Source organism: Electrona antarctica, assembly GCF_951216825.1.
Source record: "Electrona antarctica genome assembly, chromosome: 13".
NCBI classification, from domain to species: Eukaryota; Metazoa; Chordata; class Actinopteri; order Myctophiformes; family Myctophidae; genus Electrona; species Electrona antarctica.
In genome coordinates, this window is record NC_136794.1 from 37,773,236 (window position 1) to 37,794,943 (window position 21,708).

The following is a 21,708-nucleotide window of genomic DNA, read 5'->3' on the forward strand; positions in this document are numbered from 1 at the left end:
AGTGGAAAAAGTACACAAATGGTGGAAAAAGTACACAAAAGGTGTAGTGAAATGGAAAATAAGTTTTTCACACGTTTAGACCATATCCGTGGTCATCATATGGACATACCTAACAATGGATGCAAAAAAAATGTGAAAATTCTCATTTTTGTGTGTTTTTAAAAACAAAAACGTGCTGCGTGATGACGTCACGTGTAGTAGAGATACACACCAAAAAAAGCCAATGAAAATGAAGCTCACCCCATTGATTCCCATTGCTGCACGTCCTCCAAACACAGGTGGTAATCTGATTACAGAAATACTCCGTTTTTAATCTCATCCAAGATGACATTCAGACAGTGTATTACTCGTTTTAAACTTAATCATCACGCAAAAACATGTATATAGGTTGTGTACAGGTTCGAAAAAATACCCCTGGCGTTGCTGCCGTCTCTCTGTCACAAACCACTCTGCATATGGGTGCATGTGGTCGTGCATGAGACGGACCTACGTCCCATAGCCTGGAGGGATGCATTGCGACACATTGTGAATTTATAGAATGGCTATTTTCAAATGGCCGAAAAGTATATAGGGCTGAAGTGGTTTGTGTGTTTTGTAACAATAATCTAAATCTACGAAGTAACTATAGTAACTAAAGTGTTGTAGTGAAATCATTGTGGTGAAGTAAAAGTAAAATATTTGCCTCTGAGATGTAGTAGAATTGAAAGTACAGTAAAAAGTAAAGTAAAAAACAAAACCTCCAAGTTGTACTGAAGTACAGTATTTAAGTAAATGCATTGAGTTGCTTTAGTTTCCACCACTGAGCGTCCACATAATGTGCAAGAGCTTTTTCTGATTATATAATAGGTGACATGAACAGAAAACATGACACTCACAGAACCAAGGAAGGTCATGTGAGTGGAGACTAATTTCACTTGACTCTGAGAGTGTACATACATACAAATCCACCTAAGGGCCTATTTGGTTCTATTTGTACACTCTCAGAGTTACAAATCCCTTCCAGTCTGCCCTGCACCCATGGCATTTCCTGAGTTGTGAGTCGATTGGAGGGGAGAGGGCAAAGCTGGCAACTTAGGACCATTTAAATAATGGTTACCAGATGAAGGCTGTGTGTGTGTGTGTGTGTGTGTGTGTGTGTGTGTGTGTGTGTGTGTGCGTGCGTGCGTGCGTGCGTGCGTGCGCATGCGCGTTCATATTTACATAACATATGTGCCGGCTTGCCCCCGCAAGCAAGGGTCCTTTTTGGCTCTGTTTGGTTCCAATTTGTACACTCTCACGACACTAAAGGATTATAACAAATCATACGCCCATCCTCTCTTAAGTTCCAAAACGAGATTGTGGTCAAGTGGGTGACCCTTAACAGAGGACTTTTTATTTTTAGGCAGAGCGCTGATCTCTGAGACGTAAGAGTTCATCCAATCTAAACACATTCTAGGACACTGTGCACTTGTTTAGAGATTCTTCTTTTTATTTTTGTATGCGGAACCCACCCACCCCAACACACGCACACACATACATTTGTCCTCACAATGTCTATTTCTCAAAATCTATACTATTCTTGTATGGACATGTGGCCCTCACAAGTATAATCACAAGTATAATCACGCGCACGCACGCGCACGCGCACACGCACACGCACACACACACACACACACACACAAACACACACACACACACACACACACACACACAGTACAGAGGCCCTGCTCACTCCATCTAAACATAATATTTCCTCTTGATAAGCTCCCATGAATTTTAAAGGGAGAGTTTATCATTTCCTCTCTCACTGTTTGCCAACCCTGTCTCCTTGGGGATATGTCCTAACAGTCTGCATGATAGCGTTTGACTTTTTTTGCAGCAATTCTACATTCCTTCATTTCCACAGGGTGGAGCGAGTTAAAACAAGGGCATAACACAAGCATTTGAAGAACCGTCAACTATTAAACAAAATGCTGCTGCCAATTTCTCATTAACACTGCCATGAGAACATCCTCTTTCAAAGCCCATGAACTGAAACAGATGATTCACATTTAGAGCACCTCATGTATGCATTAATATAACTAGTCCTTACCCGTTCAAATATATGAACACCAAATTATTTACAGTGTGGGTACAGCGATGTAATAGATCCTATTATTGATGTATATGTATTTTGAGGTGTAATCAGTCTGCTGTCAAAGGCACTTGCCCGTGGGGTGCATACAGTACGTTGATTAGACATACCAACAGTCCTACAGTCATTAGTCCGACAACACGTCTGTAATCCACGTAACTCGAGAACCGTTCGCCCCACCAACTTCACATTTGACACACCACCACAGGGAGTTCAGTCCCCGGCCTTGAGTCGGTCGGATACACGGTTGTCCAGAACCTGCCACAAAAGGCCCTGGGCAGTGGACCTAATTGTGCCTAAGTCCCCTCATCTGTAGATTCCATGACGACACATTGAGATAAGGCAATGCACTTCATATTTGGCATGGATCTCCAACTTCCATCGTTACCGACTCTACAGCAGTCTATCTACTGTAAATTGCTTGAGTGAGTCTGTCACCAGCGTCTCTCGAGAAGGGACTGACCGATCGTCACTCACCATGTTATCATCAATATGACGTCCTCATAAACTAGCCTAGACTAACCTGGACTCCACATTTGGGCATGCATCACACAGAACTCCATAAAAAAGGGGGTCACAGACAGACAGGTACAATGGGTACTTGTTACTTGCAACTTGCAAGTAGCACGGCACCGGTCTAGTAAAGATAATGTCAGGTATAGTTGTCAACGACAGCATTTAAGAAATATACCCTGTTGCATAGGACGTCTACTGGTTGACATGTAGTACTGCCTTAGCCTCGCATAGGTCGCCTTCATCTGCCTTTGCAATGCATATTGCTCCATGCAGATTAAGTCTGGCCCCTCTCAATTGTGGGAGGACTTCACAGCCGAAGTGGTGACGAGCCAACCAGATTCATCTGGAACCAGGCTATAACCAACCAGGGCCCAGTATAGCAAATATAGGGCGGGACATTGCAGAAACAAATCTAATACTGAGAGGGACGAGACTAATGAACGCAGTGATATTAGTATCGCTATACTATCTCCCCTGAACAAGCAGGTTTAATGGAAGAGTACGGAGACCACCTAGCTCCAGCTACTGCTAGATGTACAGTATACTACAGTATCAACATAACGCTGCAGTCGGCGGGACACCTTGTGGACACCTTGTACTGTATGTCCAAAACCATTACTTTTCAGGAATGGTGTTGTCAATGGATCCAATGTGTTGTTATGATTTAGTCACAAATTCATCTTAATACCTTTCAATTGGTTCAATTTGTATAAAATAGGCAGAGACCACTTATAACCACTTTCACTTTCAACACATTTCTAAACTAGCAAAAATAGCCGATCTACAAGCTACCACCGCAACTTATTATGAGCTTTTAGATCAGCTAGTTTCGCTACTTGTGCACAACACTGCCGTATGAGGGCACTAATTTAAAAAAGTATAAACAAGGAGATATAAGAGTTCCACCCGACTGCAACAATATGTTTTATTCATCAGACTGCAGCTTACAACACTGCGACTTTAAATCCTGCAGGTGTACCCATCAGAAGCCATTAGGATCCCATCCATGCATGGTCCAGAAACCATGACTAAGCAGATTTTCAAATACCATTTCAGCCAATTGGGCCTGTCATGAAATCCTAATCTATGTCAGCTTTTAGAAACGTTATCATTATTACCAACACGAGAAATCTGTCAACAGTTTCACGAGTGTGTGAATTTAGTATTATAATTTCATGTTGCACTCCATCTTACCTTGACTTCACATTTCTTGTGGCAGACTACTCGACACACTAGAGGTAGGGAGAGAAACAAAAGAGAGGAAACGTGTGAGTTCGTGACTAAAAAGATATTGACATTTGACTTTTAATAATATTAAATTCAAACACTTCCATGCATAATGAAGCGTGACATTGAGCAGTTGATGAGGGGTTATGAAAATGCGTGCGCTCCATTCAAATTCCACAGCGTGTTTGTTCTGTGGTCAAAGTCAAATATCATCTGCTCTGTGCAGGCTGCCCAGAGGAAAGCTTTGTGCTCCTGGGATAGTGGCTCTGTCAGTGGTGGAAAGTAACTACATACATTTACTCAAGTAGTATTTATTTTCTTTTTCTCTTTATTTATTTTTATTTCTTTACTTCTACTTCACTGCATACTGTATCTGAGTCAGTAGGACTTTTAACTACAATAATTTGACAGCTTTAGTTACTAATTTATTATAAATCCTAAACATGCACTAAGACAAAGCACTTAGATCAGCTACACTTTTACTTATCGTTTGATGCAAATGCTTTTCTACTTTTACTCAAGTCAAATTGTGAATACGGGACTTTTTACTTGTAACTGAGAATTCCCATATTGTGGTATCTTGTTGCTGTTACTAAAGTAAAAACATGCTTCCAGCCCAGGTTTATTGCTGCTGGGGTTATTGGCTCTGTATCAAAGGTCTTATTCATCATTCTGCTGCAGTGTGCACAGATCCATCTGCCCTACGGCTGATCCAAATCGCTTCTTCAAAAAAATGCTATGTCACGTAACCACTTAAAACCTGTGTGTTGTTAGTATAGAGTCCCTCGGGACTCTATACTAGTGTCTGTTCCATTTTCACCCTTCATTAAATATCTATGCTGGGAATAGTCGATCTATAAGCTCACAACGTGCCGCGTTGCAACGTGCTGTAAGCTTGGAGATCTGCTGATGTTTTCCCCAGAATACGGATGCGGCGATTTAAGTGGTTAAAGGATCCCTTAAGCCATTTTCAACCCATCTTCATAGAGTCCTAGACGTCACTCACTCATGCCCTGGTTCACGGAAGTAATTTCTCTATGGAGAATTACATGGGGTCATCTTAAAACCGTCTCATATAAGCATTGTGGTCCAAAAATAAACAAACTGTCTCAGCGATATTGTCAGGGAGGTGGCCCTGTATCGTTTACGACAGTCAGTCACTGATACAGTCTGTTTCTAGCGAAAATGTAATCTTAATCTTAATCTATAGGAGTGAAACGGCCGGGATGACATGTTTATTTTTCAAACGCAGTTCTTATTATGAGGCAATCTAAAATGGGGATTTAATTAAAATGCAAATAAAAAGTACATGAACCTGTAAGTTTGCGCCGTCTACCGATATTGACGTCAGACTTCGGTGCTCTATAATTGGTCCTCTCCTCAATAATGCTCATTATAAGATGCCATCATTTTTGTCTAGCTAGCCTGTCACAGAAGAAGGCTGTGGACCGTTCAGAAACCGGCCTGCCTTCCAGTGACATCATTGCTAGGCAGGTCATTTCAAGGATGATTTCAAAATGTTTTCTTTTTTTTTCTTGAGTTATCAATGCAAGAACAATGGCTTCTATTTCAGCATGCTATCATTCCAGGAATAGAAAGGCTGGCCTGGGCCGCGGCTGAGCGGTCCAGGCACATAGGTCGGTAATCCAGCCTGACGGCGTGCCGCGGGTTTGAGTCCCGAGCCCCGAGCCCGTCGGCCTTTGCCTCATGTCTTCCCCCCCATCTCTCTCCCCCTTTCCTGTCACATTCCTGTACCCTATCAAATAAAGGCAAAAAAGCCATCAAAATTAGAAGGGAATTGCAATTTTAGTCAAGACTAATTATGTGAAGACGAGGCTGAAAATTGGTGAAGTGCTTGTTTAACTTAAGGAATGTCCATAAAATGTTAATGACCAGTTCTGTGTCACCCTGTGACACCCAGTATCATTTTCTTTGTTGTTTCAATGGCGGAATACATTATTTTTCTGTGCAAACTTGGACCTACCGATGAAAACGGGGTAACAGCAGCTGTGCTGCTCTCTCTGTCTAGACCACTGTTAAAACATGATGACTTCAGCAAAACCCACATTCAAGATTCTGAGTCACCATATCGGACCACATAGCCTTACAGAAGTGTTTTAGATAGATGTTTATCCATAGAAGATTCAGACAAAACGATACGATTGACACATTTCCCTCCACATTGTTATTGCAGAGTGCAGACACAACAAAACGAAGTCTAGTGACACATTTCATTTATATTTCTAATCTTTATATATCCAAGGAATGTCACCATGGCATTTATTTTATGATTGTCGACTCTTTTATTCCAAGCACCCCTGGTTTGATATGCATTAGGCCATGGACCCATTTATTTATTTCTTTGGGACCACAAACCACACTATAAAATGTGTTTATTTAGATGTGTACAAAGGGAACCAAACTAGGGTCCATTTGGTTCCATTTGCACACTCTCAGAGTTACCGACCCGTAAAGATCCATTTTGACCATAGCTACTGTAAAGTTAAAAGGCACTTCTGTGCATATAATACAGACACTATGCAAATTATTTTAAGTCACAACTCCAGATTTTGATAACAAAAACTGACTTTTTAATCCCAATCAAAGAACTTGAATGAACTTGAAAGGGTCACTCCTCACTCGCGGAGAGAGGACAGGAACTTTACATAAAATAAGGAAAAACGTGTAAATCCCAGCAGGATGAGAGAAGCTGCATTTTTCAATGATGTTCCAACGTTGTTGGGGTTGTATGGCTGCCCTCGCCTTTCCCGCCCCGGGCCCTCGGACCAGACTCCCACTGGGTCTACAAATGGGGGTCAACAGGGGAGAGCACCTGGACCAGCGACTCTTACATTTTCAGCGCAGAGCAGCCCCCCCCCCCCCCCCCCCGCCCAACAAAAGACGGAGAATGAAAACACAGCCCAGACGAGGATCTGAAGCAGCAAGCACAGCCTAGGCTTTTCCCAAATAAAGGAGAAGATTGTACGATTTAGACTGGAACACTCTGCACCTTATGTAATGAGTTATTCTTCCTGTCCCTGAGATGCATTTTTCTAAGAAAGTGTAATATCTATTGTGATTCGTTGTTGAGGCATTGATTTAAAGTTGGACAATGGCCAGTCCTTGCATTGTGTGTGTGTGTGTGTGTGTGTGTGTGTGTGTGTGTGTGTGTGTGTGTGTGTGTGTGGGTGTGTGTGTGAGAGAGACAGAGAGAGAGAGAGACAGAGAGAGAGAGAGATTGAGAGGTAGGGGTGTCATGTCCGTTATATCCTTAGTCTAAAGAGCGTTACAGCATGTCTCTCTGGCTCTTTGCTTTTCAGTAGAGTATGCATATATATAACCTCAACATTTCTGCTTAGCTTTTGCTAAGCTTCCCTTTAATTCTCTGAAGACAATGTGCTGTGGCTACTGCACACACAGTGGTTCTCAACCTTTTCAGAACTCCTGACGGAGCACTAGCAAACAATCTCCAAGGTCCACTCCACTCAACAACAACAACAACAACAACAACAACAACAACAACTACCACAAACACACACACACACACACACACACACACACACACACACACACACACACACACACACACACACACACACACACACACACACACACACACACACACACACACACACACACACACACACACACACACACACACACACACACACGTCTCTCTGTCTAGTAGGAGAAGGAATAACAGTCATTGTTATTACATTTATTTATTTATTTATTATTGATTAACTTAAAGCTGGATTCATGTGTACTGCAGTTGTGTCGCACACTGAAAATAGCAGCCCTCGTAACAGAGCTACATTTTACTCCAAGTATGGTTGTATTTAATTTGGATGAGTTTGTGGCTGCTCCTACTCTGGCTCGGTTTAACGACTGTACAACGAAAGATTTACAGGTATGCGGTCGATAATTACAGTGGCCCTGTATCAAAAAGCACTATTACATTTCCCAACTATATTAATATGATCTCATCCTCACATCAGATCAGAACAATGGGATTTTGTTTCAAAACCGGCAACGTTTCCCTTTAATGTCGTTTACAGTGGTTCGGGTTACTGACTACTTGCACTATGGTGGCAATGTTGCATTATCTTACAAGAACATCTCACCGTAAAACAAATGAACACTGTGTCCACTTACTATAAATTATCCCTGTGAATCCGGGGGAAAGCCAAAGATTTATTTCAGTTTAGCAAACATTTGTGAACTCTATTTGACCAAAAACAACAAACACAACTGGTGGGCTTTAGCCCACCTCCCTAGGGAGGTGTGGGTCGCAGTGCTGAGCCACTGAGCTCGGGGAAAGTGACGACCTCACTGTTAAAATATAGAGCCAGGAGTGTAATTACTTTTCACGGTATATTTAGTTTCTATTTAGGCACTCCCGGGGACTATATTTGCACTTGGGGGGGTAACATTTGAGAGTCAGTTTGACTTCTTAATTAGAGACCTTCAAACATGGGGGGTGGCACCCTCGAACCCTACCGACTACACAGTCCCATGAAAACTTTGGTTCCCAGGGTCAAATTTAAGCAGAGTTGTGCTGTACTGTACGAGGGAGGACAGAGAGTAACCCATAGGGCACTGATTCAATTCCACACTGGGACACAGTCCATGATACATGAAAGCTACAAAATTCCGTCATCCTTGAAGTCTGATGTACTCTTTGTTGTACAGCTGTGTCGCGTGGCTTAAAATAGCCAATCTACAAGCTCACAACAAACGTGTGAGCTTGAATCTTATGAGCTTTTAGAATTTAGATTGATCATATGCATTAAGTAAATACATTAAGCATTAGTCTGGAAACATGTGTTCCAATGTTTCATCAGAGAATAAAGCATTCAGCTTCAGAATACAGAATAACAACAAACAATAGCCATTACAAACAGACAGTATACGGTCTGCTTTGTCTTGCCCTACATGCACTGCATGTCGGGTGCACAGAACTTGACAAATTGCCTAAAATTATGAAAGTCAGTCTGCAGTTTTATGTCTTGATATGTTTTACGGGTCTCCTCTTGGAAAGACGAATACAAGAATGTGTACATTGGCTTCGTGTCTACAAAGCACACAAGAGCGTTTCAAATATTCAGTCATTACGTACGTAGCCTATGTCTCGTCTTGTTTTTATAGACGTGAATTAAAAAGAAAACACTGCTTTTTTTGGATAAGCAAAAAAAAAAAGAAAAAATAAGGGGGGAAAAAAAGAACATGCTGCCTGTCCGTCATGACACTGTCCAGTCCCGTTCCCAGCCTGTGAGTCCCCAGTAAACAAGCCTGAGGCCACATGGGACAGAGCAGGACTTCCATATTGGGTGTGAAAGCAACAAGGCCAGCGAGCCGGGGTTAGGCTTTACCTTGTTAGGAAGTCAGAGCTCTGGGAGAATAAACAGAGACGAAAACCTGGAGATGGAGAGGACGAAATGAGCGGAGAGGCACACAGGAGGAGGGATGGAAGGTGAGCGAAGACAGCCAGATGCCAGAGGAAGAGGAAGAGGAAGGGGGAGGAAGAGCAGAGCAGAGCAGAGCAGAGCAGAGCAGAGCAGAGAAGAGAAGAGAAGAGAAGAGAAGAGAAGAGAAGAGAAGAGAAGAGAAGAGAAGAGAAGAGAAGAGAAATGAGCGGAGAGGCACGTAGGTGGAGGAAGGTGACAAACGACCGGCAGATGCCAGAGGAAGAGAGGGGGTTATAGAAAGACAAAGGGAAGGAGAAAGATTGTTCTGTACCAGACAACCACAGGGAGGAGGAGGAGCAGTGACTGCATGCACGAGGGACAGAAGACAAGACAGCAACAATGGAAATTGGCCAAAACCAAGTAGACGGTTTGGTCTGAACAAGAACATGGCGAGACGTACAGCAGCAGAGCTATAGCTGCTTGCTAGCTGACTCAGTCTGTGGAATGCTCCCCAATAAGAGAGGGAGGGGTTGGGAGATGGAGGGGGGGGGGGGGGGGGGGGGGTTACTAGGGCTGGGGCTGTTTCCTTCCCTCGGTCCCTTGGAATGAGTCGGTGTTCCCACAGGGATGGGCTGAACACACTTAGAACACGGAACACAATCAGAGGGCAGGGCCGAGCCACTTCCTCACTTTACAGACCCCCACCCACTCTCCTCCGTCAATGTTTCCCCCTCTCACTCTCCATCTCTCTTGCCCAACTTCATCTCTTAATTCCCCACCCATACATACATCTATCTCTCTCTCCCTTCCTCGTGCTCAATTTATCATATGCTGTGGTGCATGTGTGCGTGGCATACACGCTGTGCACACACCCACACTTAACAGTAAACAATAGCATACATGCTGCCACCCATTTCTACAGCCACCCACTCATAACTCTGAGGAAAAAGGACTTCTAATGACTATACATTCATCAAACTCGTTAACGTCTAAACAATTACAATAGTACATGCATGGCGCACACTCATGCACTCACACACAACACACATACACACAGGCCTGCTATTGTGGGATATCTGTAGGCATCTGGCCGAAAGCTTCTGTCTTGTTAGACCACTTGAGAACGCACACTGGGTGTTCTCACACTGGCTGTGTTTTTTTTTACTATGCTGCCGCGTGCCAAAAAAGTGCAGATTTACAAGCTCACAATGCATTATGAATGTCACATGTTGTGAGCTTGTAGATCGTCCCTTTCCCGGCACATGACATAATGGCAAAGTATACACTATAGGAGCCAGTTGCACCACCTCAAACTAAGTTCAAACCTCAAGCCATTTAAGCTATAACTAGGCTAAGTTTGAACTTAGTGTGAGGTGGTGCAACTGGCTCTAGGTCTTTAGTCTGCTTATCCACCAACACTGGCCGTGTACTGTACTGTACTGTACTGTACTGTACTGTACTGTACTGTACTGTACTGTACTGTACTGTACTGTACTGTACTGTACTGTACTGCATTGTACTGTACTGCACTGCATTCGGTGTTCCCTCAGACACGCCAAAGCACCTGTGTGGGATTGTAGAGGAGGAAGCGCTCCACCTACAGCTGTTTGAGTTGTAAACATCGTGGGAAATTAACACCAGTGACCAGGCCAAGCCCTGGTAAAACATTGGCTGAGGCCAGAGCCGCGGTATGTGTGTGTCCACCGCCCGCCACTTTGGCAGGTAAACTGACCGTTGCGGCTGTAAACATGCCAAGCAGCAAGCAGCCACACAAGAGCTCTGCACCACCAACTACTGTACGTACGTGCACTGTGTGGACTTTTATTTTAGGCAGGTGGGTATTCTATTCACTATTGTACAAGTAAAGCCTCTCTGTCAAAATGTGCAAATGGAACAAGTCCGACCAAGACATGGCTAACTCTGTGTCTATGCATGCAGTATGTGTACACAGGCTTATGTACTGTATACCTGCATGAGTGTGCACATGCACACACACACACAGACTATAAATGCACTGTAGTGTACACTTTTAGCTAAATGTGTTAGCACGAAAATCTGTTTAACAAATTTAATCCTATTTTAGAATTCGAAAATAGCCGATTTGAACAACTCAAATCTTCTCGTTTCAGATGGGGATCTGCGGCCAAATACATATCAATTTGTGGGTCTTTCACATCTAGTCTACATACTGAGTGTTCGTGCGTGTGTGTGTGCATGTGTGGTGACTCACTGTGTTGCAATTAGCAGGTACACTATTTAATCTGTTTAATCATCGATTGCATCAACGGGGCTTCGCTTCCCATCATTACACACTGAGCCCCTGCCAGTATCTGCTCTCCGTGGCAAGAAGACACACCTTCGTTCAGCTGCTAGACCAGAGGTTATCAAAGTGGGGTCTGGGGACCCCCCAGTGGTCCTTGAGAGGGGGGGGTCACCAAAAAGACCCTTATAAGTCTGTAAGGGTCCATTTGGGTCCATTTGTATAGTGTGTAGTCTGAGAAAATCACGAGTCACCGGAATTGGGCATTGTATAGTCTGATGGATTCACATTTATTAATGTTTATTGTTTTTTCTTCTCTCGTTTCCGTAAAACAAACACACACACACACACACACACACACACACACACACACACACACACACACACACACACACACACACACACACACACACACACACACACACACACACACACACACACACACACACACACACACACACACACACACACACACACACACACACACACACACACACCAACAACAACAACGTGTGTTTGTTGTTCTGGGTGTCTGTTTTTGTTTTGCGTCACCGTGCGGCTCAGTTTCAGCCTGTTTGGGTTGAGACAGCTGTTTCCTGGCTGTGGTACACACTGTAGCCAGGGCTACTGGGAGGGAAACACAACATGTGTGGACGGGACACACGTGACAGAAAGAGTCTGTAGAGCTGTTAACCATGGTGGCGCATACATAGCAACTACAGTACAGTACGCACATTTACTTAACCCATTTTGACCTGAGATCAGATTCTAAAAATGTCTTCTACATCCTGACAGTTTTCGTTATTCGATTTTTCAAAAATAGCAGACCTACAAGCTCGTAGCGCGCCACTTGGTGGCGCGCTATGAGCTTGTAGATCTGCTATTTTTCAATAGCTAAAGCATAACATAATGCTAACACCAAAAGGGGTTCCCGCCCAAAATGGGTACTGTACTTACTGTAGTTACACCTTTGAGGTACTTTTACTTCATTTCCAATATTTACATACATGTTCAGCCTCATAATGTACTTTTCTACTCAACCACATTTATTCGTTTTTTTTTTTAAATTGCCAATCTACAAGCTCACGACGCATTACATCAGCTATTTTTTGAATTGCTGAAATATAAACTAGGGCTTAAGTGGATAATGATCAACAATTATTGTTCAGAAATATTATACTGTATAATGTATATGATTCTGAAATGGCCATTCTGCATTATGACTACTTTTGCTACATTTTGATGCTAATACTTTTGTACTTTAACTTATAATATTTTGAATACAATTACAAGAGCTTTAATTTTAACAGAGTACTAAACTAAAAACAGACCACTACTAAAACAAATTACTACTTCTTCTTCCACCATTGTTGTTAACAAGGATAATACTTCACCATTAATTCTACTGCATATTGAGACAGTCGACAGAGAGTAATTCTTTGCCTGAAGAAAAACATGATCCACGCTTTAGTTTGACGCTAAGCTGATAAGACCTGATAAGACCTGACAGACATACAAGCTTCCAACTGAGGAAACAATGTGAAGTAGAAGAGATGGGCTTTGAATTGAACTAACATGACTCTACTGCCCCCAGGTGCAAAATGAACGGAACATCACCATTCATCTAAAAACCTAGACAGAAAGGAATCACCTTTAAGTGAGCAAAAACACATTCACACTTCACAGCAGATTATATTGGAAATATCTTGCAAAGTTCCCTTTTTTGCATTGTTTTATCACTTCCCCTTAACTCCTCTTTGCAAATCAACTAAATCAATGGTTCTCAAATGTTTAAATTTCAAGGACCCCCATAACTGAAGAGTGTACAGTAGAAACGGAACCAAATGGATCCTTACGGGTCCATTTGGTTCCATTTGTACACTCCGGGGTCTCTTTTCCACCAAAATAACTTTGGTTCTAGAACGGGTTCCATTCTAGATTATTGGAACCATGATGCTTTCACAGAACCAGCCCACGAACCGGCTTGTGTTTCCACCAGTTTAAAGCAGAACCATTGTAATTGGGGTGGCATAGCTGAATGGTTATGTTTATGTTTGTTTATGTTTATTGAAGGATCCCCATTAGAGACACATGACTGAGCCTCTAGTCTTCCTGGGGTCCTGAATAAAACAAATACAATACAATGTATTGTATAGAGAGCCTGACTGGGGAGCAGGAGTCCCCATGTTGCCCCAAGTTTCATTCCAGGCCTGGCACTTTGACTGTCAAATATGACCAGTCAAAGTGTCCATCTCACAGGGGAAATCCAATCATCAATGGCAGTTACAGTTTCCCTTTTCTTTTCTTTTTTTTAATGATGATTTGTCGCTTACATTTTCCGCCATTGTTTATATCGCATCTTCCAACCTGTAGAATAGTGTGCTTTCATTTGAAATGTACGTCCATTTTAAATACCGTGAATACATTTTTCAATCAATCAATCAACCAGTGACAACACCCACTTTGGTTCGCAGTTCAGGGCAAGAACAAATAAGTCATTTTTTATGTATTTGTTTTCGTTGCAGGTCTGAACCAACTGTCATGGTTCTGAAACAATCTAAATCAAATCTAAACATAACAGGTAGGTGCATTAAACAAACATGGACTCAGTTCAACCGGCAATGTTTCAGAATATCCACCAGGTGGCACTGTCACTGCATGCACCATAATTACTTAATGGAACATGCATTCAGGAGTTTTTGCTACACTGAGATCAAAGTCCAGGATTGTTGGTAGCAGTTGAAAGTGGAGACTTAAATATTGGCATTAGAAGCAGGCCTTGGCCCGAAATCTTTTCCCAGAGTAGCTTTTAGTACCTATACAGTGGGTCAGAAATGGGTTACCGTATGTTGTGGATATCTAACAGATACTTAGCAGATTGCGTGTGAGCGAACCCGTGTGGGGGCGTGAGACAGACAGAGGGAGAGGATTTCCACGCATGCACATGTACAGTATCACAGGTAGACAACATTAGACGCTGAAACGTAGCCAGGCTGGAAGCAAGCAAGGACTCCAAATCTCCCACGTCATTCAAGCAACAGCCTAAATCTCTGTCCCTCCCTAGTCAATGTCCCTAGGAAAGTCATTTTTTTTGTCTGGTCATTTTAACGGATTAAGATAATGATATTAGACAGGGAGAAGGAGACCATCCATCATCCACAGACGACTAATGGTCATCTTCATCCATCTGCACCACTCATTACCTTAATGACTGCTCCCGGAGGCAGGGAGGGGCACAGCGTGGGACCAGTAATAGAGATTAAGTAAAGACGCTGGGTTTCATGTGTGGTGTGGCTGAGTGAGTGTACACAGTTCAACCCTCAGTCTTAAAGGTGCAGTTATATTATTTTGTTAAAGATGGAGTGCCATGGCCTGGGCCATGGCTCAGTGGTCCAGGCACCTTGGCTGGTAATCCAGTCTGGCAGTGTGCCGCGTGTTCGACTCCCGATCCCGACGGCCTTTACTGCATGTCTTCCCCCATCTCTCTCCCCATTTCCTGTCAGCCTACTGTCTGTCCCTCCAAAAATATAAAATAAAGGCGAAAGCCACAAAAAAAACATTTAAGATGGAGTGCCGTGATTTTTGTACTTTTTCTGTTTTGTCTATGGAGTTAACATTACTCTAATACAGGGGTTCTCAACGTGTTTGGCTGGGGACCCCCGGAAATGCTTTGGCCATGTCTCGCGACACAATGGACACAAGGGCAGTGGCAGGCACTCACTTCTGCTGATTATAGGAAAATTACAAAGAGATGCATCGGAGAATAAGGAGAGATGACGCAGCCTGACTCCGCAGACATCTCCATTGCAGGCTTGCAGTGCGCGCCACTATAACAAACTAATTTGGCATTACGGCATTATGGCATTAGGTGCTTTTAAACTCCACTATGCGCCTTCCCAAATGTGTGACCAAAATAGCAGTTTAGCCCATGACCACACCTCTAGGCGCAAATACCGGTGTCGGCATAATAGATAGCGGGTGACACTGGACCAAAATACCATTAAGGGACAGAGCAAGCTCCTATACTCGTAATTTTCGGGCAGCGGCTGACTTGCGGGCCGCGTCGCGGGTAATGGCGGGCGACGAAAACGGAGCCCTTAGAGTATTATTACCTCGAGCTGTTAGGTAAATTCAACAAAGCACAACACAGGCTATTTTCATCCAACAACACACAATGTTTGTACAAGCTAATAGGTCTCTCTAAAAATCAATGCGTGACATTGAACTACTAATGCAGCCTATAGTGTGTGTGTGTGTGTGTGTGTGTGTGTGTGTGTGTGTGTGTGTGTGTGTGTGTGTGTGCAATATCTCTCATTTGTGGCATTCCAGCAATGAGCTCAGTAGACAGGAACAGAACGATGATAACCTTCACAGACACACGCGCGCACACACACACACACACACACACACACACACACACACACACACACACACACACACACACACACACACACACACACACACACACACACACACACACACACACACACACACACACACACACACACACACACACACACACACACACACACACACACACACACACACACACACACACACACACACACACACACACACACACAGACAGAGAAGCCTGCTATTGTCGTAGGCCTATATCAGTACGCAGACTGTGAAGTCCAGTAGACGGCTGGTGTTGTACTCTAATGCTATGACCTTTCCTTTCCTAATGTCACAGAACAATGCTTTTGGACTATTGTTCAGAGGTGCAGTAAAATTATATGCATAATGTCACGCCAAATTAACTCACTGTACACAGCGTTGCAAAGTTCAAAGCACTTTTGTAGTGCTTTGAACTTTGCACCTGTATATACAGTAACATGCATTATTTTTAATCATTTTTTCTGTTGTCGAAAATTGTCGAATCAATCACTGTCGTGCAGAACCTCGTCCAGTCCTGTCCTTGGAATGGATGTCACTGCAGTCATTAGCCTATGGACCGAGCAGAGCGGTGGTGATGCTACTGCAGTCATTAGCCTATGGACCGAGCAGAGCGGTGGTGATGCTACTACCGGAATGCCATATGAATGCCTTGGAAGCATTGATACTGGAATGCCATAGAATCATCGACAATGGAATGCCATAGAAGCATTATTAACCCATTTTGACCTGAGATCAGATTCTAAAAATCTCTGTTTGAAAATGACAGTTTTCTGAAAAAGCTATGTTTCTATGTCATGTCGTTCTTCGATTTTTCAAAAATAGCAGACCTACAAGCTCGTAGCGCGCCACTCGGTGGCGCGCTATGAGCTTGTAGATCTGCTATTTTTCAATAGCTAAAGCATAACATAATGCTAACACCAAAAGGGGTTCCCTCCCAAAATGGGTTAAAACTAGAAGCTCGACCAGCCGGTGGCTCTCTAGTGCCACAGGGAAAAATGTAATTAAATTAAAAAAAGGTGTAATGCAGAAACCAGTGGCCTGTAGAATGATGTTATAGGTGCGCGTTGCATTTTTATGACGTTGCGTAGAGTGGTCCTAATGGGCAAAAGAGGTGCCTGGATATATTAACTGTACAATATGTGAAGACATTGAGGGTGGGATAATAAGCCTAGAACCAAAGGCAGAGTACTTATGAGTATTCTGTGGAAGTGTGGAGACAAGTGGAGTGCTGGTAAGCTGGGCCCAATAGCAACTAGGGCTGTGAATCTTTGGGTCTCCCACGATTCGATTCCGATTCTTGGGGTCACGATTCGATTCAAAATCTATTTTTTTTTTTAATTCAAAAGCATTTTTTTTCCAGATTCAAAACGATTTTCTATTCAAAATGATTCTCGATTCAATACATAGGATTTCATCACAATCTACTCCAGTCTTGAACTGAAGTGACTACAGTAACTTGAAAATGACTGAAGACATGTTTACTGTGATTAGGGTGAGCTTACATTTCATATCACAAACACCATGTAGTGAAAACACATGTAACTGTAACCAGAAAAATAAATCTAAAAAAATAAATAAAAAATAAATGTTTTTTGGAAATTATGAATCGATTTTGAATCGTTCATAACGGAATCGCGATTCTAATTCGAATCGATTTTTTTTGACACCCCTAATAGCAACCACACACCACGTCGACAATATTCAGATTTTGGTAGTGGAATGAAAAATGTCACTCAAGGAAATTATTACTACTAGTAGTCAGTAATGTTTTTTGACCAACTTGTCAGTAGCAATTCATTCAAAATCAAAATGATTAGAAGTATTAGAAGTTTAGATGTTATGTTTAGGAATATTGATAATGATAATAATGATAATGAATTTATTTCTATAGCACTAGCCAAGTGCTTTACAGATACAAGAGCAACATAATAACAATACAATACAGGTTAAAACAGTATACATACAATCAACACATAAAATAAATGGGAAAATAACAGAGAAGTAAAGCCAGTTAAAACACAACTGACAAGGTCTGGTATGTCAATATTTGCTCCAATATGCTCCTACTGACAGTGTCAATGACAGTGTTCAGTTACTTTTAGTAACTGAACACTGTCAAAATTCTGTAGATCTGCTATGTTCAGCATGCAACCAAGCATACAATGACTTGTCTACTGGGTCTCTTTTCCACTAGTCCCTCCCTGACATTTTAGTCCAGTTTTTATTTGTTGATGAAATTGTCAGTAGGCTATATTTAGTCATAGTCGTAGTCATCATAGCTTAGTTTTCATTACGTTTTTAGTTTTTTTCTTTCGTTTGCCTCAGTGAAAAAAGGTAGTCGTCGAACATTTTTCAATGTCAACGAAATCACCACGCAACAAAGGCCAGGCCTCTCCAAAAATATCCTGTGACCGACGAAGGTTCTTTACTGGAAAACACAGACAGGCCTGCCTGCGTCAGCGGCACGCTATTGTCACGGCAGCGAACACTGTGTATCCTGGCAACCAGCGGAGGAAGAGGAAGCCCGTGTCCTGGTGACATTAGGAAACCATGTGAGATGGAGAGTGTTTGTAAACATTGGCAAGGCCTCTATAGGCAGTGGTGGAAAAAGTACTCACATGTGTTGCTTGAGTAAAAGTATCAGGTGGTACTAGGGGGCTGCTATACTGTTTGTCACCGGGTGTAATTTCCTGGGGTCTAGTAGGACTATAGTAAATAATAAAAAATAAATTGATGTACATTTTTGTGAAAAAAAGAAAAAAAGAAAAAGAAAATCACAAAAACCGTTAAAACGAAACAAAGCAGTAAATGAAAAATAAATAAATAAATAAAAACAAAACACTTTTTTTTTAACTTTCTCTAATAACCTAAAAAAGAAAAAGTTGATATACAGAGATTCACGCTTTCGGCCCTACAGCGACAATATAATACCTGATAGGACAGATGTATCATATCGTCTCTGTCGGGTGGAAACCTCATATATCCTGAACCGTTACCTTTCAGGATTCAACTAAAAGAAATAGCAGATCTGCAAGCTCTTTTTGATACAGTACTTTTGTGTGACACTGTAGTATGATCAAGTAGGGTGTTAATTGAAGAAAGAAACACAAAGTTAAAATATGGAGATATATCTGCTCTAACAAGACGTGCGCATGGACAGGCATGCGCGCACGAATGCCTGCACGCATACTCTGCCACATGGCCCAACCTGGTTACTTATAATACAGTGGAGGAGAGTTTGAACTAAGATCAAATTCAATTAGGATGAGAGATACATTCGTCCTTGCCATGTGGGTTTATTCTTGCCATGAATCACTTCTTGGGAGAGTGGTGTCCCCAGGTGTTTTGTTGTGTAACCTGATGAGCGTATTCTGTAGTGCCGTCCTCTAAAAGGCTGCAGACGTCTATAAAACATTCATCCACAACAAGGTTATTTTAGTATGTCATTTATCTTTTCTTTTTCCTTCTTTTTTAATTAGTTTTTTAAAGAGCGTTCCATTTTTTGTTTTTTAGTGTCGTTTAGTGTGCATTAGATTAAGTCTTAGAAATAAGCTGGTGCAATAAAACGCACGCACGCACGCACGCACGCACGCACGCACGCACGCACGCACGCACGCACGTAATTCTACATTCACCACTACACTACTATAGTCCAGTGGTTCTCAAGGTGAGGTCCAAGGACTCTCGTTTTTTATACTCCTCCTCCTCATCATCGGTTTATAGTCCGCTTTCCAGGCCTCGCTGGGTTGGACTCGATTCTCGCCATGGATTTCTTCCACCGGGAACAGTGAAGTCCATGGCCATCTCATGGTCGATGTCGAGTGCTTTCATGTCAGCCGACACGGTCGTCTGCCATGTCTTGTCCCCTCTATAAGTTAATCAACATTACTGTCTTCAGCCAATAGTTCTCTTCCTTCCTTAGTAGCCTACGTGTACGTACCATCGCAGACTGCCTCTCTTCACGACATCCACTATGGCCGCCACTCCCATCCTCTGTCTCAGCTCTGCACTGGTCTTTCTCTCCCTCAGTGGCAATGGATGTGCGGTGACGCAGGCGTTGTCGCCTGGATCAACAACAGGGGCTGCTCCAGGTCTGCTCATGAGGGGCGCGGGATGAGTAGCGTAATAAAAATCTCAAAACAATCCAGGTCTAGTCAGCCGTGGGCGTTTGATAACCACTGCTATGGCCAACACTATGATAACTCCTACATAGAATGACACAGTCCAGTAAAAAGAAGCACTACTTAAACCCATAGTTCGTTGATCCCCAAAATCTCTTCAGTAAAAATACCCAATCTATGAGCTCACAACATGCCGTGTTGCAACGCCTTGTGAGCGTGTTATTTGCCCAGGATATTGGGCCCAGAATTATGGCTCCTCCTAGCAGTCAACAAGCAAGTAAACAACATACAGTACGTACTGCAGCAACTTATATAAAAAAAAAATCACAAAATGGCCACTTTCCAAAAATGTACATAAACACAAAACGCCCATGATGTCTCATCCTTTGGCACTGCCAGAGCCCCCTTCGGGCAGAGGATGTTCCTGTGTTTTTCTGAGCTGTGCCAGTGAGTGTTGCCGTTGCTGTCGGGCAGAAACCTTGTATCTCCATGTTTTTCTACATTACGTTTTTTCTGTAAATTAATTAACTTCTTTAGTGTCTCACAAAAATAGCCATTGTGAATCCCTACTCTCCTTCTGACACCACTCTCAAGGAGCACTTACTGTACGGGTGGCTACATTTAGAAACTGGCCCCAGTAAAAAGTCAAAGTTGTCGTGTGTGTCGTCGTCCCCCTCCCCATTACTGTACATGTTATTTAGTTTGCTTTCTAACCATGATGTTTTTGCATAGTACTAGTATTGTATATTTGTATGTCATTACATTTTCAGATGAATTGAATATGAAGGACACCAATGGAACCAAGCCATAGTTCTTTCCTGGGCTATAAATCCTCTTAGCAGACCTTGCATTGAACTGTACTCGTTACTTCAGTATTCAATCATCAATAATGCCTTGTGAGCTTATAGATCTGCTCTGGTTCTTCTTAAAGGTCAAGGTTAAAGTGGCTGTCTGTCTGTTGGTTGTATAAATATTGAACCAATAAAAACTATTAACAAGGTCTAGCTATTTGTGGCAGCGGTGGCCGAACGGATTGCGGAGCGGTCTTGATACCGGAAGGTCGCCAGTTCGAATCAGCGGTCCGACACGTTAAAATTACCACCGCTGAAGTGCCCTTGAACAAGGCATTGAACCACTACGATGAAATGTTCTATGAGCAGGGCCTGGCTGGAAACAAGTTAATGAGCTTAGCCCAGATACCCTGGGTAAATATAGTAATCATTTCATTTCATTTCAACAATAACTACACAGGATCAATTGGAAACAGTGAAACACATATTCTCCCCCCATTTCCTGAAAAGCAACAGCTTTGGAGATACAAGTTTCCACCCGACAGGAACGATACCCATCTTTGTGCCAGGTTGAGGAAGCAGCTCCATCTCGCTGCAGGGCTGCCAAGCAAAACATTCACTTATATTGGACACTGTCAGATTCCACTAGCTCATGTCATGATGGTCAGGTCCCGCTGGGTCAAATGTTCAAAGCGTTTGTTTGTGGGTGTTTTGACCTGCTTGGAGAACACACAGAGTGGGAATATTATTTTGTAGGGCTGTGAAATTAAATCGATATTATATATCAATATAATATATCGCCAGGGATTTGGGATATCGCATACGTATTTTTTGTTTTGTTTATCTGTAGGAGAAAGCTTTCGCACACCTA

The 21,708-nt window shown here is 42.6% G+C and overlaps 1 protein-coding gene across 1 annotated transcript in view; it reads right to left on the reverse strand.

The window, feature by feature from the left end:
- Positions 1-21,708, reverse strand: part of LOC306934950 (tensin-1-like) — a gene marked incomplete at its 3' end in the record, with an annotated part of 183,677 nt that overhangs the window by 82,791 nt on the left and 79,178 nt on the right. The window contains exon 3 of the mRNA XM_079517772.1: positions 3,824-3,861. Coding sequence (XP_079373898.1) covers positions 3,824-3,861 — 38 coding nt within the window. The remainder of the gene's footprint in view (positions 1-3,823; positions 3,862-21,708) is intronic.